This window comes from Trametes versicolor (genome assembly GCF_000271585.1).
Source record: "Trametes versicolor FP-101664 SS1 unplaced genomic scaffold TRAVEscaffold_3, whole genome shotgun sequence".
NCBI lineage: Eukaryota > Fungi > Basidiomycota > Agaricomycetes > Polyporales > Polyporaceae > Trametes > Trametes versicolor.
In genome coordinates this window covers 2,109,683-2,123,540 of record NW_007360323.1, presented here as the reverse complement: position 1 = coordinate 2,123,540, position 13,858 = coordinate 2,109,683, and the positions used below count along the sequence as shown (strand labels likewise).

Sequence of the window (13,858 nt, the reverse complement as noted above, 5' to 3'; positions counted from 1 at the left end):
GTTTGATTGGCCCCCACGCTTACGAAACATCAAACAACCTGATTGTTGATTCTGGAAACACAGCGTGCTTGTACGGTAATACACAAACGAGCGCAAAATCTAATACATCAAAGGAGCGTGCGGGGCGCGTGTGCAGCCTGCTGCACGGACGGGCGAGAGAGCGGGAGGAGTCAGAACATGCTACAGCAGATATACAGGAACAGCAGCCACGGGCGTCTACAGGCTGAGCAGGCCCCCCGGGAGGTGCAGGCCTGGCTTGGCGCGCTTCAGCGGGTGCCTGGCCGCCTTCTGATGCGCCCCCGCTGCGGCGGTGTTCCCCGCCGGTTCCACAAACCCGAGTCGCTCAGCGACGTTCGCCAGCGTCGCGACAACGCCCGAATTCGGGTCAGGGATGCGCTCGGTGCGCTGGATCGTCAGCCGTCTGCACATCGTCAGTATCGCCACAGCGACCCCGAGACAAGCCACGACTTACTTCAGCTGCCCGAACTTGGCCTTCCATGCCGCACGCTTCTCCTGGTGAGCGTCCTTCGTCGCGACAAACGTCTTCAGGATGTCGCACGTCTCGGGGAGGTCAGCGATATTGAACGTCACCTGGAACAACCGACGTTAGCCAGACCGCAACGTGGATGCTCATCTGCAAACATACGATAATCTGCCTGCCCTCGAGCACCCGTCTATCGAGTTCCATGGCCTTTCGAGACCCGTCGGAACTCTCGAACTCAACCGTCGCGTAGTGAACAGCTGTATCGACTTTGCCGAAACCGAAGTATGGCCTGGGTAGGTTAGCCGTAGGAACGCAAATCCCACCGCTAGCGCGGATCTGAATGCGGCGGATAGGCCCGCATGGCCCAAACAGCGCAGCAAGTTGCGCGTCCGTGACCGACGAAGACAACTGCACACAGATATCGTAAGCCTCACTCTTGCGCCATATAAAAAGGCTGACTTACGTTGCCGACGTAGACGAAGGACCACTGGACTTGAGACGGTTTGATGACCGGCTTAGCTTCCTTCTTCTTCTTGTATGCCATGCGGAGGCGCTCCTTTTCGCCGGCATTCATCTCGCCGCGGGACTTCGCCTTCCCTTTGCCCTTGTCGCGCTTTTGCGCGGGCTGCGGTTGAGCGCTGGCCCGCGCGTGCGTGGATGGGCCGGCGACGGGTCCTCGGTCCTCTCTAACCGTGGACATATTGTTCGTCCACTGCAAGTCGTTCGGCGTAAATGCCACGGCGGGAACACGCGTACCAATCTGCACACGCACCTTCTGCTGCTTGTGGCCTGAGGATAGAATGGTAGCGTGCGACGCCTGCGAGCAGTTCGACGACGACACGGTGGTGCACGACGGGGCGCGGTAAGTACCCATAATGTATGGTCTTGAGGTCTGTAACGGGAGTAAAAATGTGAGTAGTGTCTTGCGGAGTCTTCTCGCCGCGGCTATTGAGCCTCTTGACGGGCCTGAACGGGGAGTCTTGAGGGAAAGGAAAGGTGGTGGACGGGTCGACCCGCGGAGGTGATGGTCTTATAACAGGTTGGACTGATGTCCAAGCGCGAGGACGCGTACGCTTCAGCTTGGCCTGCATTTTAGCCACCACATAGACGCCCCGGCTATGTTCCCCTCGCTCGCGGAGCTGAACGAGCGGGAGGTGGGACAATGGTAAGCGCTGCGCAACCATGCTCGCGTTCCATACACGGCGGACAAAACCAAAGTGGTGTGGCGCACGTGATGGCGTCTCGGAGGACGGATCAATCTTTCCGGGCCCGCCCCAAGCAGGCCAAGCGCCCGCCCTGCAAAGACGCTCCGCTCGCTCACACCCAGTCGCGACGCTCACTGCGAGTCCACTTCGCTGTCTTCACCGCAGAAACGCACTTTGCGACCACGACGCTATGGCGACTGCTCAGCACAGGTCCGCGTACCGCGCCATTGTGCGCGAAACCAACCTCGCTGTGCGTTTACGCCGTTTGTCCAACTAGTGTTCTGCCGCTCACCCACGACTTGCGACCAGTCCATCCACGCTCGCGCCGCGCGGCCAAAACAGATAGCTACGCACATACGAACCATCTTTGAGGAGCGTCGGGATGGAAACGACAGCGTGCGGTTCTACCACGAGATGCGCAACGCGGCGACGTTTATGCGCGCACAACGGACGCACAAGGTACGTTACGCGAGATACACCCGCAAAAGCTACGCTTTCTGACACCCGAGGCTACTAACTATTACGCAGGCGCTGCTCGAGCGGTATCAGCCCTTGGCAGGCATATCGACAGAGGAGCGAAATGAGAGGACAGCACATCGCGTGGGCTTGAACATGCCCCTGCCCGTCAAGCCCAATGGCGAAGAGTGATCCATTGACGACCTGTCGACGACTCTTCCTGACCATCATATCTTTCGACTCACTCTACGCCGAGACTGTTCTCACCCCAAGTACATCTGAGCAGACGGATCTATGGCTCACATAGTGCCATAGCCTGTACGAGACATGCGAGAAGTACATGTTTTTGGGCCCGCAAAGCGGCAAATCCGACAAGATAGAATACAGGAGTGCGTGGGCACGAGAGAGCAGAGACAGCGGAGCAAATGCGAGGGAGGGATGTCCGCGGATAGTGGAGGAGCACCGTGGATCAGTCCTTTGCCTCTCTGTATATACAGCCTGCATCAGTTATAATGTCCAATGAGAGCGAAGAGAGACGACACTTATTATATATAGGACATTGTTACACCTGCAGGCAGGACGTTCGCTCGTCAAGAGACAGAATCGGATTGAAATGCAAAAACACCACTCACCGAATGAACACCTCGCCGAGCGCGCCGTTCGACTTGCCATCCTGGAACTCCTCCGTGTTCGCGAGCTACCCGCGCGATCAGCTCCGGCACATCCCCGCACATCGACCCTGGACTCACCTGCAGGTTCATGTACCCGTCCGTGCTCACCAAGAAGCCCTTGTACTCGAGCCCCCATTTTAGGCGCACGTAGACAGGCTTGCCAGTGAGCTCCTGCATGTAAGGCTTCGGGTTGACGGGGTTGACCTGCACGACACAGTCAGCACGCGCCCACAGCGTATCGGATGATAACGGACGGAAGGGCACGTACTGCAGACATGGTGGCACGAGCAGGTGGAGGTCGGGCGCAAGGCGGCGAGCGAGCGCGCGCCCGGCGCTGAACACGTGCGGACTTCCAAAACCGCGGACGCACTGGCTCGCAGATCGACGCGCATATAAAGCTGCAGCGTCTCTCCGCTGGGGCCCGCCACCCGCGCCCCCAGCTGCCCGCCTCTGCCTCCCCCGCGCCTGCTCTCCCCGCCCCGCGCCCGCTGCTTGCCCTAACGATGTCCGACCACGAGACGGGCGGAATGCCCTCGGACGAGGATCTGTCGCTCCCGAAGGCGACGGTCACGAAAATGATCGCAGGTGCGCACCCGGCGCGGACGGCATATGCCCGTGCGCACCCCTGTTGACCCGCCGGCCGCAGAGCTCCTTCCGAATGACGTGACGTGCGCGAAGGAGACGCGAGACCTGATCATCGAGTGCTGTGTAGGTGAAGGCGAACTCTTGCGCTCTCGACGCGCGCAGGCGGGCTAACGCGCCACTCGGGGCTAGAATTCATACACCTGATATCCTCGGAGGCGAACGAGATATGTGAGCAGGAGTCCAAGAAGACCATCGCACCCGAGCATATCATCTCCGCGCTCAAGGTACGTCTGTGCATCTTGTTAATGCGTGTATGCGGCTCATGGCACCTCTGCGCCGGCGTTTCAGCGACTAGGCTTTGAGACCTTCACCGAGGAGGTGGAGAGTGTGTTGAAAGACCACAAACAGCAACAGAAGGTGCGCATGCGTGTGTATGCATCATCATTGAAGGTGTCTCACCCGTACCGCAGGACCGGGAGCGGAAGGTTAACAAGATGGTCGAGTGTGGCCTCTCGGAGGCGGAGCTGCTCGCCCAGCAAGAAGCACTCTTTGCGCAGAGCCGCGAAAAGTTCCGCACGGCCCAGCAGTGATCTTCCGCTCTTCTTGCCGTTCTCGTCCCTTCCCCTTGTCGCGCCGGCAGTACGCCCGCCTAGACGCGGGGCCCTCCCGTTCGCATTCGCATTCGCTCCAGTCAGTATGGGATATGGACGATCGCTCCCTCGCTTCGTGTATTATGGCATCAGCAAATGGTGCGCTCGTGTGTCGTATACAGGTCCCCGCTACTCTCCGTACCCCCGTGTAATTTGTGCATGATTTATTCACTTTGTACCTTCCGCCGTCGCTAGACGGCGCTGTAGCTCTTCCACCCGCCGCAACGGCGAGTCCCCGTTCCACTGCTCGGCCCGCGCGCGGCCGTCGGCAGCGTCTCCGTCGACCTGCGTGAGACGCGGCAGGCCCTCCTGCTCGATGACGAACGATGCCGAGACGGTGGCATACAGCGTGGCTAGACGGTGAGAGTCAGCATAGCGTTTTGGCCCGCGCGTCTCACGCCTCACCTTCGCGCACGTCGCCATTCGACAGGACGAGCCCGGCCGCGAGGCCTCCGAGAAAGCTGTTCCCAGCACCTGTTGGGCGGATTTCAGACTCAACTGCGCGCGCCATGCGTCTGTTCTGCGATGGGCACCTGTGACGTCCACCACCTTGCTCGCGCCTTCCAGTCCGCTCCAGTACGCGTCAATCCAGGAAAAGGGCTGCCCGCGCTGCGCAATGCATGCGCCCAAGGCGCCGCTGCGGACGATAACGTGGCCGGTGCCGTTGGGGCCGACGCCCATTTCGAGGAATCGGCAGCAGGCCTCCTCGACGAGCTCCTTTGTTGTGATGAGCGGCATTGACAAGAGCGAGAAGGCTTCCTCCGCGTTCGGGCTACACGATGCCGGTCAAGACCATCAGCCTCAAGACGCGGAGCCATGGCCTACGTACCTCAAGACCGAGATGTCAGACAGCACCTTCTGGAGGGCGGGCAGCTCCTCGGGCACACATCGAAACTGGCTTCCCGGCGTCAGAGGGCGGGACATTTGAGAAGCACGGACGCGTACGGGTATGGGCTCGTACACCGTGATAGGGTACCAGTCGCGTTCCTCCTTAACCTCCGCCATGATCGCGCTCGCGCGCTCCGGGGAACAGATGAAGTGGATGATGCGCGGGCGTGCCAGCCTTGTCCCCACAAGATCGCGGGGTGTGATTCGTATCCTCGGCGTGAGGTACTCAAATCTGTGCGGAAAATCGCGGGTGGTGAGTTACTATGTCAATGGAAAAGTTGTGGGACTGCTGTAGTTGTTGCATACCCGCGCGATTCGCCTTGGTAAGAATTCCTCGCCCTTGCCGTTCCGCGATCAGGGTTGTCCCTGAAGAGCCACATGTCCGAGCCAAATGCATCCAAGACTCCCTGTATATGCGATGGGAAGTCATTGCCTCTGTCGATGATCATGCCTAATTTTGAAGGCGGAAGCCTAGGAGGGGATCAAGAGTCAGTCTCATCGCTGGTTCGGACGTGTCCTGCGCGGTACGGCACCATATGCGTGCGCCGATGGCGGCGTAGGTACCTCCACCTCCAATCTGACCGTCGCAAGGAGGTTTAGAATTGTAGATTCGAAAGGAACATATGGATAGGGCTCTCACCTGAGGTGGGAGTGTCTGCCCCGTAGGCTCGCCCTTGTCATCCACGAACGTGAACTCGTCGATAATGAACATGCCGAGCGAGACAAACTCGCGGGTGTCATTTGTTGAACTCATGGTTGCGTAGTGTACGACGATGCTAACTTCGTGTGCTGGTGGGTGCTAAGTGGTACACTGGCTGCAAATTGACTCGGTGGTGGTGAATTAAGCTGCTTGCATGCGATAAGATAAAGCGTCGTCCGGGATTCACGGACTTCGACCAGGTTCGTCGGATGATCTAATTTTCATATCTGGATTCACGCCGTGGCTGGGTCGTAAACGTTCTGCTAGCATTCACCGGAGAGCACTACATGGACTATGCTACAGATTGCATTCTTACAACACACTGCGCCCTCATTCATAATCGAAAAAACTGATCGCGAGGAATAGTGCGTATTCAAGGCTTGAAGCCCTTGGCCTTGAAGTTCCAGGACACCTGGACGACACCTTGGTCAAGAGTCGCACCGAGAGCCTGGAAGAGGGACGGGCTCATGTCTGAAATTTGCGCCTTCAGTGACCCGGTCGATATGGAAGATACACGACATAAATGCGCTCACCAATATCGCCCGCGCCGCATCCTGGACATTCGTCCCGGACAAGACCGAACGCCTTCTTGCCGTTCGCCTTGTTGGTGATTTCCATGAACTGTAAGGGAGACGACCGCGATGAGCAACTAGGTCGGAATAGCGCATAGAGCCGATCGAACCTGCTCGCAGTTGCCACCCGATCCGAAAATGGCGGACGAAATGGCGACGATGTGGTCACTGTTCACGTTGTTCTTGCCGCAAGCCCCGAGGCCGACGTTGAAGAACGTACCCTGCAAAAGTATTAGGGAAATACATGCGCGTATAGTCGGCGGGCGACGCACCCTTCCGCTGTGCGTGACACGCTTCTCAAGGTTGGTGATCTCAGAAACCCCGGTGGGAGCAGCAACAACGGAGCTGAGAACAGTAAGGGCGAGGGCGACGTAGGTGAGGGGAGTCATGGCTGAAGATGTCGTCGAAAAATACGCAAGGATCCTGCCGCACAGCGGTAATGAATGAGGGGAGAGAAGAGGGGTTGTTGTACAGGAAGAGGTGAATCGCTAGACGTTCTACGTCCGAGTGAGCTAACCGCGCTGCGAGACTGGCTGGGGAGCCCCGCAGCAGAACGGTCCCTTTTATACAACCTGTGCGCTCGGCTTCGGTCAGAGCGGCGGCAGCGCGGTGGTCTCATGGATACTCAACGCCGGCCGGTCTACGCCCTGTCCACGGCACAATGCAACAGGAACGAACAAGACCTGTTCAAGCACGCATGGAAGACCACCTCGGCCCCCTGAGGCTGCGCCGAAACATGGATGAAATCAGCGCTCCGAGTTGTGCCCGTATTGCAGAGCGGCCAGCGGGCGTGATGCTTTTGCGCCCGGATTTAGTCGCTTGTCGATAGATCCGAGACTCAAGAGGCTATGCGGAAGCCTGAGGGGGTTCGAGGGTCAAGGCAGAGGTACACCTGACACACGACAGCTGTGGGATTGCCATGTATTGAACAAGATCTGTGTGGCTGAATGAGTCCCTCTATGCCGTATTCGCATGTAGCTATGCTGCTCACCAGGTCAAAGCCTCGGCCAAGAGTCGACAACATCGCTGGAACAGAACAAGATGAGAAATCTCGATCAAGTGTGTTTGGCGCCTGAGTGGGCGTTTGTTCGATATTCAACACCTTGGGCCGATCGGATCTGGCGTCTCCATTCATGCACAGCCTGCCCCAAGGCCACCAAGTGCAGCTAGCCTGCACGCTTACCCGTCGAACCCCGACTAGGCCACCTCAATCATCGAGCCAGGCTTTGCTGTGACCTCACCCCTTACTACAGCATTGCCCGGCGTATGCCAATCAACCGGTGTTTTTACACGTCCTAGTTAACGCTAGGTCCGAACCGGACTCCAGAGATCTATGTGAGCATGGAGGTGTGGGCAGTAACATTGGATGCCTCCGCTGTGGGCGAGCTGGAAGAGGTGAGCAAATTACTTTGCACTGAGGCCGGCCGCAATCTTAACCGGGGACGTCAGTTGTATCAGAAAGGATTGCTCGTGGTCGACGAAGCGTCCAAGACACAGCTCAAGAAGTATTATCATCGCATAGACAGCGTCCGTAAGTCACCGGGTGCATCACCCACTTCAGTATCCGGACAGCCTTTGAAACTCACGTACAGGTGGCTTGATTGGGCGCTGCCTCCCTCGGCTGCTCCTCAAGGAGCGCAACATTCCTGTGGCTTCTGCGCGATTTTCCAAGACACCCGCCAACAAACCCTATATAGTGAGCGAAACAAGCATTTATTTGTTTTTGCCCCTTTCTCACGATGCAGTACCACTTAGAGCTCGCAGCTCGACACACCAATCGGCTATAATATTACTCACGACAACGGCGTGGTCGCGATGGCGTTTTGCAGCGGCTCGGACCTCTATCCCGATCCCCCGGCCTATAGAATTGGCATAGACGTCATGCTCCTCCATCTACCGAAGCGCGACACTTTCCCCGGATTTGTTGAGATATTCAGTGACCAGGCATGTGTACTGCGGGACGGTGACAGCTGAGTACTGAAGAGTGTGGATATAGCTCACCACGTTGGAGCGCAAAATCCTACTGCCTCCTGCAACAGCCCCATCGCTACCTCCCCGCGAACAGCTCCGTCTATTTTTCCTCATTTGGACGCTCAAAGAGGCATATACGAAGGCGCTGGGTCTCGGCATGGGCTTCGACTTCAGTCGTATCGAGTACGATGTCCCGAACGACGTCGTACGCATCGATAGCAAGGTTCCTCTTGGGTGGGAGTTCATTCGCTTTGAGCTGGAGAACACGGTCAAGGATGGTGCTATTGAGGAGTATGTTGGAGTCACTGCCAGGTTTGTCGGCGAAGAGGCTGGTTCTGAATGCAAAGTCAGGACGGTGTCATCTCCAGGCTGGATACGGGTGCTGGATGCGAGGAAGTTTTTGAACACAGTGATTGAAGAGCTGACTGTATGAGCTTGTAGAAATTCCGTACAAGTATGATGTGTATGTATTTGTTCTCCGAAGCCTATAAAACGTCCCTGAAAGTTATCAGGCCTTTGGGTCACCGATGTGGCCGTGAGGTTCGAACCTAGTTAGCGCCTTCCAAATTTGGACGCGCACGGCTGCTGAAGAACATGTGATGCTGCGCTGCCGCGAGCTTGCCTGAGTGCCTGGGGCAACTCGCTCAGTCGCAATCCTCACCCTCGCTTGTCCGCAATCTCTCATCTCCGTCTTTACGGGCAACATCACCGCGGCTTTTTGTCTCTGGTCCAGCTGACAGGCCCGCCATGCCTCGTGTACGCTCCCTACGAACTCAGACCCTCTCTCCCAAACGCGATATCTCCCCTGGGCCCCCTTCACCAACATTCACCGAGACGACGAACGCTTCTGTCCTTAACTTCGGGCCCGATGGCCCCCGGAAGATCATCACCCGCGCGAACCTCAAAGTTAGCGTGCAATCGTATGAAGAAGTGAGTGATACCGCGCGGCCGAGCAGAGGACCGACGTTAACGAGCGCCTTATCGCGCAGCTCTTGAACAGATGTGCAACCTACCGCGCAGCCTTGCTCACGATGTCAAGAGCAGCGGCGGGATTTGCAGATGCAATGGAGGCATGCTCAGGGTATGTGCGGCTCTATATGTATCTCTGCTGAAGCTCATCTCGTCAAGACTCAAGGGCCCGGACTACGAATCGGGGACGAGGATGCAGGTAGCGGCGGGTTTGCATCACCTTATGAGCAACCACTTTCATGTCATGGTCAGTCATCCAGTCGGAGTGTTCGGGGAATCTTTGTTAACCTTCGAGATAGGCCGAGACTTTGGACAAGCAGTTCGAGAAACCACTTCGGCAGCACCTGGAGAACTATCGCACTGTGGTCAATGTATGTCGCCGTGCGCTCCACCACAACACTTCCGGGACTGACAACTCCCCGCGCCCAGGAACGATCTAATTCCTATGAGAGAGCGTTACGAGAGAAGAGCAGAATCATCCGACAGACTGAGATGGGCAACATGAAGCAGAAGGGCAGAAGTAAGAAATTTTGCTAACAACTCCTCGCGTCCGCTCTAACGCATTGTAGATCTGCAATCATTCCGGGAGGCGCTATCTGTCTTGCAAAAGCAGGTTGATGACCTGGATGAACTGAAGGCTCGGCACTACGAAGAGATTGTCGAGCACGAGGAGGAGGTATGGGACTTCGTCCAAGGCAAGGTCTGCCTAGTGGTCCGGACCACCATGGACGTCTTCGACAGGGTCACCTCGAAAGCGTAAGTCTCTATCCTTTCGACATGGCTGTAGTCCTAACTTCCGTCACTATACAGTTCAGATCCTGTAATTGAGCCCATGCTCCAGACCGTACCCGACCCCTTTGACTCCTACGGCCCGCCGCCCTCCGAGGACCAGATTTTCAGCATTCTTCCCCCACTCTCTGTCATCGCCAATGCACCATCTTCCACCGCTAGCCCGATGGCCTCCACGCCCGACCTCGAGAGCAGTGACAGTGCCTCCTCAGCAAAGAACTCCTGGTCAGCTGCCACGGGTGGCTTCTTCCCCGACACTGCTGCATGGGCGGACGCCCCCTCCAGCTCCACTCCCCCAGGATCTGCCCCCGGTTCGGGGCTCACATCGCCAGCCAGGTCCATATCGCCAACTGGGATAGGCAAAACTGCTACTACCGCTAGTGTCAATCGGCGGCATTCTCATCCTGTCGCATCTCCGTCCTCATCAATACCCCACCCACGCAAGTCCGAATCGAAGCTCCGCAGTGTGCTCTCTGTCATCGACGAGAGCCGCTCACGGGCGAATGGCGATAGCGACGACGGACACTCTCGCAGCATGTCAGTGGGCACCAGCGCAAACCCACCACCGGCCGCCAACGGCAGGAGTACGACCCCGGACCTAGGCGTGGTGGACGCGACCGTGTGGGGTCGCGGTCTTCACGACATGAACGGCGCAGGCCGCAGCGCCGAAGACGACACGACACCACGCAACACCCTGCGGGCGAGGGCGCAATCGCCGGCGTCGCCCTCGTTCGAGGCGTTCGAGGGCACGCCATATGCGGAGCGCAGCCGCAGCCCCCAGTCGGATGACACGGCGACAGCTGTAGCCATCTCCTGAAATACCCCATGCACACTTTCGTAGACACGCGCGGCTCCTTTCGCCACGTTCGCCCTTCGCCATTCTTCCACGCGTGTGTCCCCCGTACCTAGTTAGGTCCACTTCTGAGCTACGTCGTGTATGCCCCGCCTCCCCTTTGCAACCTCTGAACGTTCACTTTTGGCGTCGTCCACCCCGCATTCGCAGACCGTCCCTTGAGCGGTGTATGTTGTATATATGCGCGCTATAATCTACGATCTAGTGCAACCCCCTATTAACTTGTATTATATCCGGACATTCGAAGATTCCCATAGCCGTGTCAGTCACGCCCTAATGGGCGGAGTGCGTATTGCGCGAGCACTTCGGCGGTAGATGGCGACGGGCTCTTGAAGAGCAGGTCTGACCCCGCGGCGGTCTTGGGGAAGGCAATGACGTCCCGGATAGACGTAGTCTTGCAGAGGATGGCCATGAGGCGATCGAAGCCTAAGCACCGCTCGTCAGCGCAGTCATATGAGCTCCGGGGTTATGACATTCACCGAACGCGAACCCGCCATGAGGAGGCGCACCACAGCGTAGAGCATGCAGGAGATGATTGAAAGAAGCTTTCTCCTTCTCGTCCAACTGTCGCACACGCCCATTTAGGTCCCACGTGGCCGCAAAAACGCACTGCACGTACCTGAAGAATGTTGGTGAAGATGTAGTCTTGCATCGCTGCATCGTGCACCCTTACGGACCCGCCGCCAATCTCGACCCCATTCAGCACGAGGTCGTAGTGTTGTCCGCGAACCTAGCGCGTATAATGGGTGAGCACGATAGCAAATGTCTGAGCTAGCACACGCACCTCCTCGACCTGTCCCGCGTACATCTTCTCTATGTCTTCCCACATCGGCGCCGTGAAAGGGTGATGGGAGCTACTCCAGCGTCCGTGCGCTAGGAAGTCCTTGTCCTCGTCTGCGCGGGTGAAGAGCGGGAACTCTGTCACCCATAGGAACTTGGGGTCGTCGCTAAGAACGAGATCGCCGTTACGCTGTGCGGTTTCCGATAGTGCGAGCCGCAGACGGCCGAGAGGCGTCCACCCTCCCTAGGCGCAAATGTGAGGGGATGCACGATGCCATTGGCGCGTAGACGTACCTCGCCTCGTTGAGGCCGCTTAGCCAGCCAGATGGTGCCTCCTTCGGTCAGCCCCAGAGCAGCATTCAGTTCTGACACGTCAAAGGTAGACTGAGCAGGGCCGAGGACGTCTTGCGCGACCCGGCTTTGGTTTAACCATGCCGAGGAAGCACTGGGCCCGAGTTGCAAGCGCTCGACAACCTTGTCGTACTCTACATCTTCAGCCGCACGGGCGAACGAGGCATGACTTAGGTGAGGAGAGACCACGAGGGCCTCTATGATCTCGCCGCGAGCCTGCAGAGCCGAACGCAGGGGTTCCGGCAGCTGAGACGTAATGTCTTGGATCTGGACAGACAAGTGTAAAGGTATGCAACGTGGGGCAGTGGAAGAGATTTTACGTACCTCAAGACCAAACCGCAAATCCGGCTTGTCAGACCCGTACTTTGCCATAGCTTCGGCATAGGTCATGACCCTGAACCGGTCCTCGAGCTCTACGTTCTCGACCTTCTTCCAAATCTTGCGGATGATACTCTCAACCACGTCCCGGACCTCGGGGCCGCCGATCCTCCATGGATCGGCGTCCGTCGAAAGACCTTCCCCGATCTGCTTACCCCAGCTCACCCATGCCATCTCCAGATCGACTTGTGTGAACTCTGGCTGCCGGTCCTTGCGCCCGTCTTCGTCGCGGAAGCAGCGCGCGAGCTGGAAGTACCGGTCCACGGCGCCGGACGCGATCAGCAACTGTTTCGGCTGCTGTGGAGATTGCGAGAGGGCGTAGAACTGTGGTTGAGGGGACGCATCCGAGGATGACTGCTTTACCCGGGTGGGCACGAGGTATTCTCGAGCACCCTCTGGGGTAGAATTGAGAAGCATCGGCGTTTCTACTTCCGTGAAGCCTGGGACAACGTCAGTGCCTTTCCCCGGGCATGCATACACTATGAGCCAACCTTGGTCGTGGAGGGTAGACCTGACGAGGAAAGCGACATCGCTGCGTTTCTTCAGGTTAGAGGTCAACTCTGCGCGGCGGAGATCCAGATAGCGGTAACGCAATCTCAGGTCCTCGTTTGCCTAGGAGAATATGTCAGCTAAAAGTCGACTGGATAAGAGGGGGAATCCCTACTGAGCTCGCGTACCAGGTTCTGAGTGTCAAACGGCATAAACGGCATGTTTCGGTCCGCTGGGTTCAGTAGCTTGAAGGACGTCACAATCACTTCAACACCTCCTGCGGGAACCTACTTGTATGCTGGGTATATGTATGCATGATTGATTTTGAGGGGACGTACATCTCGCTGTTGTGCTGTCGGTCGCCGTCGAACGGAACCCTCCACTAGCACGGTGGATTCCTCAGGTACATTCCGCATCTCAGAAAGCACATCCACACCACAGGATCGCGAGTCGACAACCAGTTGAGTGGTGCCATGGGAGTCGCGAATGTCGAAGAAGGACAGCTTCTTGCTCACTTTCCTGTCATATATCATGAAGCTCACATACGTTCCGCGAGGTAGCGATTAGCCGGACGTACCCCTTCGGAACGAGCCATCCCATCAATACCGCTTTACTGTCCACATCTTTGAAAGAAAGGGAACCGCACGTATGTGTGCGCTTTTCGAAAGGAGCTGTGTTGACCTGCTCGTTGAAGTTCATGACGGCGACGGTAACATGTATCACATACCGCAATGAGCTACATGCAAATGTGCCGGCTTGGTCTCACCCAGTTGTGTACCATGTGAGTGGGTGGACTGTGTTGATGACTGTCGTGTTGCGTGGCTCAATGCCGCTGCAGAGGAACGTCCAGCTTGGCATCTGAGCGCAGAAGTAGAGCCGCGGCGGGCGACGAGAGTGCAGGTCTGTTTCAGCATATCCTTGAGCTAGAATAGAGTTGCCGTGTACAGAAGCTATGTGTGCCTCATACTAGTGCTACCAAAGTCAACACAGGCAAGAACAGACGCGACGAGAGCAGAGCGAGAAAGCGCGTCCAGAGCGAATTCGTCCGGACGCGCTTTACACTGCCA

At 57.4% G+C, this 13,858-nt stretch overlaps 8 protein-coding genes across 8 annotated transcripts; 3 read left to right on the top strand and 5 right to left on the bottom strand.

The window, feature by feature from the left end:
• Positions 1 to 75: 75 nt before the first annotated feature.
• TRAVEDRAFT_57037 (uncharacterized protein) lies at positions 76 to 1,105 on the bottom strand. The gene is made up of 4 exons (XM_008036999.1): positions 948 to 1,105; positions 647 to 892; positions 473 to 591; positions 76 to 421 (listed from the first exon to the last, which is right to left on the bottom strand). The coding sequence occupies exons 1-4, from the start codon at positions 1,056 to 1,058 to the stop codon at positions 217 to 219; spliced, it is 681 nt and encodes a 226-aa protein (XP_008035190.1). The 5' UTR covers positions 1,059 to 1,105; the 3' UTR covers positions 76 to 216.
• A 713-nt stretch (positions 1,106 to 1,818) lies between these two features.
• On the bottom strand, positions 1,819 to 3,109 carry TRAVEDRAFT_27310 (small nuclear ribonucleoprotein SmF). The gene is made up of 7 exons (XM_008036643.1): positions 3,085 to 3,109; positions 2,895 to 3,020; positions 2,778 to 2,842; positions 2,692 to 2,713; positions 2,218 to 2,632; positions 1,999 to 2,148; positions 1,819 to 1,939 (listed from the first exon to the last, which is right to left on the bottom strand). Exons 1-5 carry the CDS (start codon positions 3,091 to 3,093, stop codon positions 2,615 to 2,617), a joined length of 240 nt encoding a protein of 79 aa, XP_008034834.1. The 5' UTR covers positions 3,094 to 3,109; the 3' UTR covers positions 1,819 to 1,939; positions 1,999 to 2,148; positions 2,218 to 2,614.
• Positions 3,110 to 3,319: 210 nt separating this feature from the next.
• TRAVEDRAFT_35290 (histone-fold-containing protein) lies at positions 3,320 to 3,991 on the top strand (the record flags this gene model as incomplete). Its single annotated transcript, XM_008036732.1, has 5 exons — positions 3,320 to 3,401; positions 3,463 to 3,528; positions 3,591 to 3,685; positions 3,750 to 3,818; positions 3,872 to 3,991. 5 exons carry the CDS (start codon positions 3,320 to 3,322, stop codon positions 3,989 to 3,991), a joined length of 432 nt encoding a protein of 143 aa, XP_008034923.1.
• A 228-nt stretch (positions 3,992 to 4,219) lies between these two features.
• Positions 4,220 to 5,693, bottom strand: TRAVEDRAFT_117268 (Ribokinase-like protein; the record flags this gene model as incomplete). Its single annotated transcript, XM_008037473.1, has 8 exons — positions 4,220 to 4,404; positions 4,457 to 4,525; positions 4,585 to 4,823; positions 4,881 to 4,945; positions 4,997 to 5,171; positions 5,246 to 5,410; positions 5,473 to 5,516; positions 5,580 to 5,693. The coding sequence occupies 8 exons, from the start codon at positions 5,691 to 5,693 to the stop codon at positions 4,220 to 4,222; spliced, it is 1,056 nt and encodes a 351-aa protein (XP_008035664.1).
• Positions 5,694 to 6,012: 319 nt separating this feature from the next.
• Positions 6,013 to 6,600, bottom strand: TRAVEDRAFT_116602 (uncharacterized protein; the record flags this gene model as incomplete). The annotated part of the gene is made up of 4 exons (XM_008037472.1): positions 6,013 to 6,110; positions 6,173 to 6,260; positions 6,322 to 6,432; positions 6,484 to 6,600. The coding sequence occupies 4 exons, from the start codon at positions 6,598 to 6,600 to the stop codon at positions 6,013 to 6,015; spliced, it is 414 nt and encodes a 137-aa protein (XP_008035663.1).
• Positions 6,601 to 7,367: 767 nt separating this feature from the next.
• Positions 7,368 to 8,678, top strand: TRAVEDRAFT_163420 (uncharacterized protein). The gene is made up of 5 exons (XM_008037471.1): positions 7,368 to 7,606; positions 7,661 to 7,742; positions 7,804 to 7,907; positions 7,967 to 8,155; positions 8,208 to 8,678. The coding sequence occupies exons 1-5, from the start codon at positions 7,553 to 7,555 to the stop codon at positions 8,613 to 8,615; spliced, it is 837 nt and encodes a 278-aa protein (XP_008035662.1). The 5' UTR covers positions 7,368 to 7,552; the 3' UTR covers positions 8,616 to 8,678.
• A 251-nt stretch (positions 8,679 to 8,929) lies between these two features.
• Positions 8,930 to 10,757, top strand: TRAVEDRAFT_117013 (uncharacterized protein; the record flags this gene model as incomplete). Its single annotated transcript, XM_008037470.1, has 7 exons — positions 8,930 to 9,112; positions 9,172 to 9,263; positions 9,311 to 9,398; positions 9,451 to 9,522; positions 9,581 to 9,671; positions 9,721 to 9,907; positions 9,962 to 10,757. The coding sequence occupies 7 exons, from the start codon at positions 8,930 to 8,932 to the stop codon at positions 10,755 to 10,757; spliced, it is 1,509 nt and encodes a 502-aa protein (XP_008035661.1).
• Positions 10,758 to 11,055: 298 nt separating this feature from the next.
• TRAVEDRAFT_18421 (aspartate--tRNA ligase MSD1) lies at positions 11,056 to 13,490 on the bottom strand (the record flags this gene model as incomplete). Its single annotated transcript, XM_008036548.1, has 9 exons — positions 11,056 to 11,219; positions 11,303 to 11,357; positions 11,413 to 11,523; positions 11,578 to 11,817; positions 11,868 to 12,191; positions 12,249 to 12,914; positions 12,980 to 13,078; positions 13,130 to 13,310; positions 13,369 to 13,490. 9 exons carry the CDS (start codon positions 13,488 to 13,490, stop codon positions 11,056 to 11,058), a joined length of 1,962 nt encoding a protein of 653 aa, XP_008034739.1.
• Between the last annotated feature and the right edge of the window lie 368 nt (positions 13,491 to 13,858).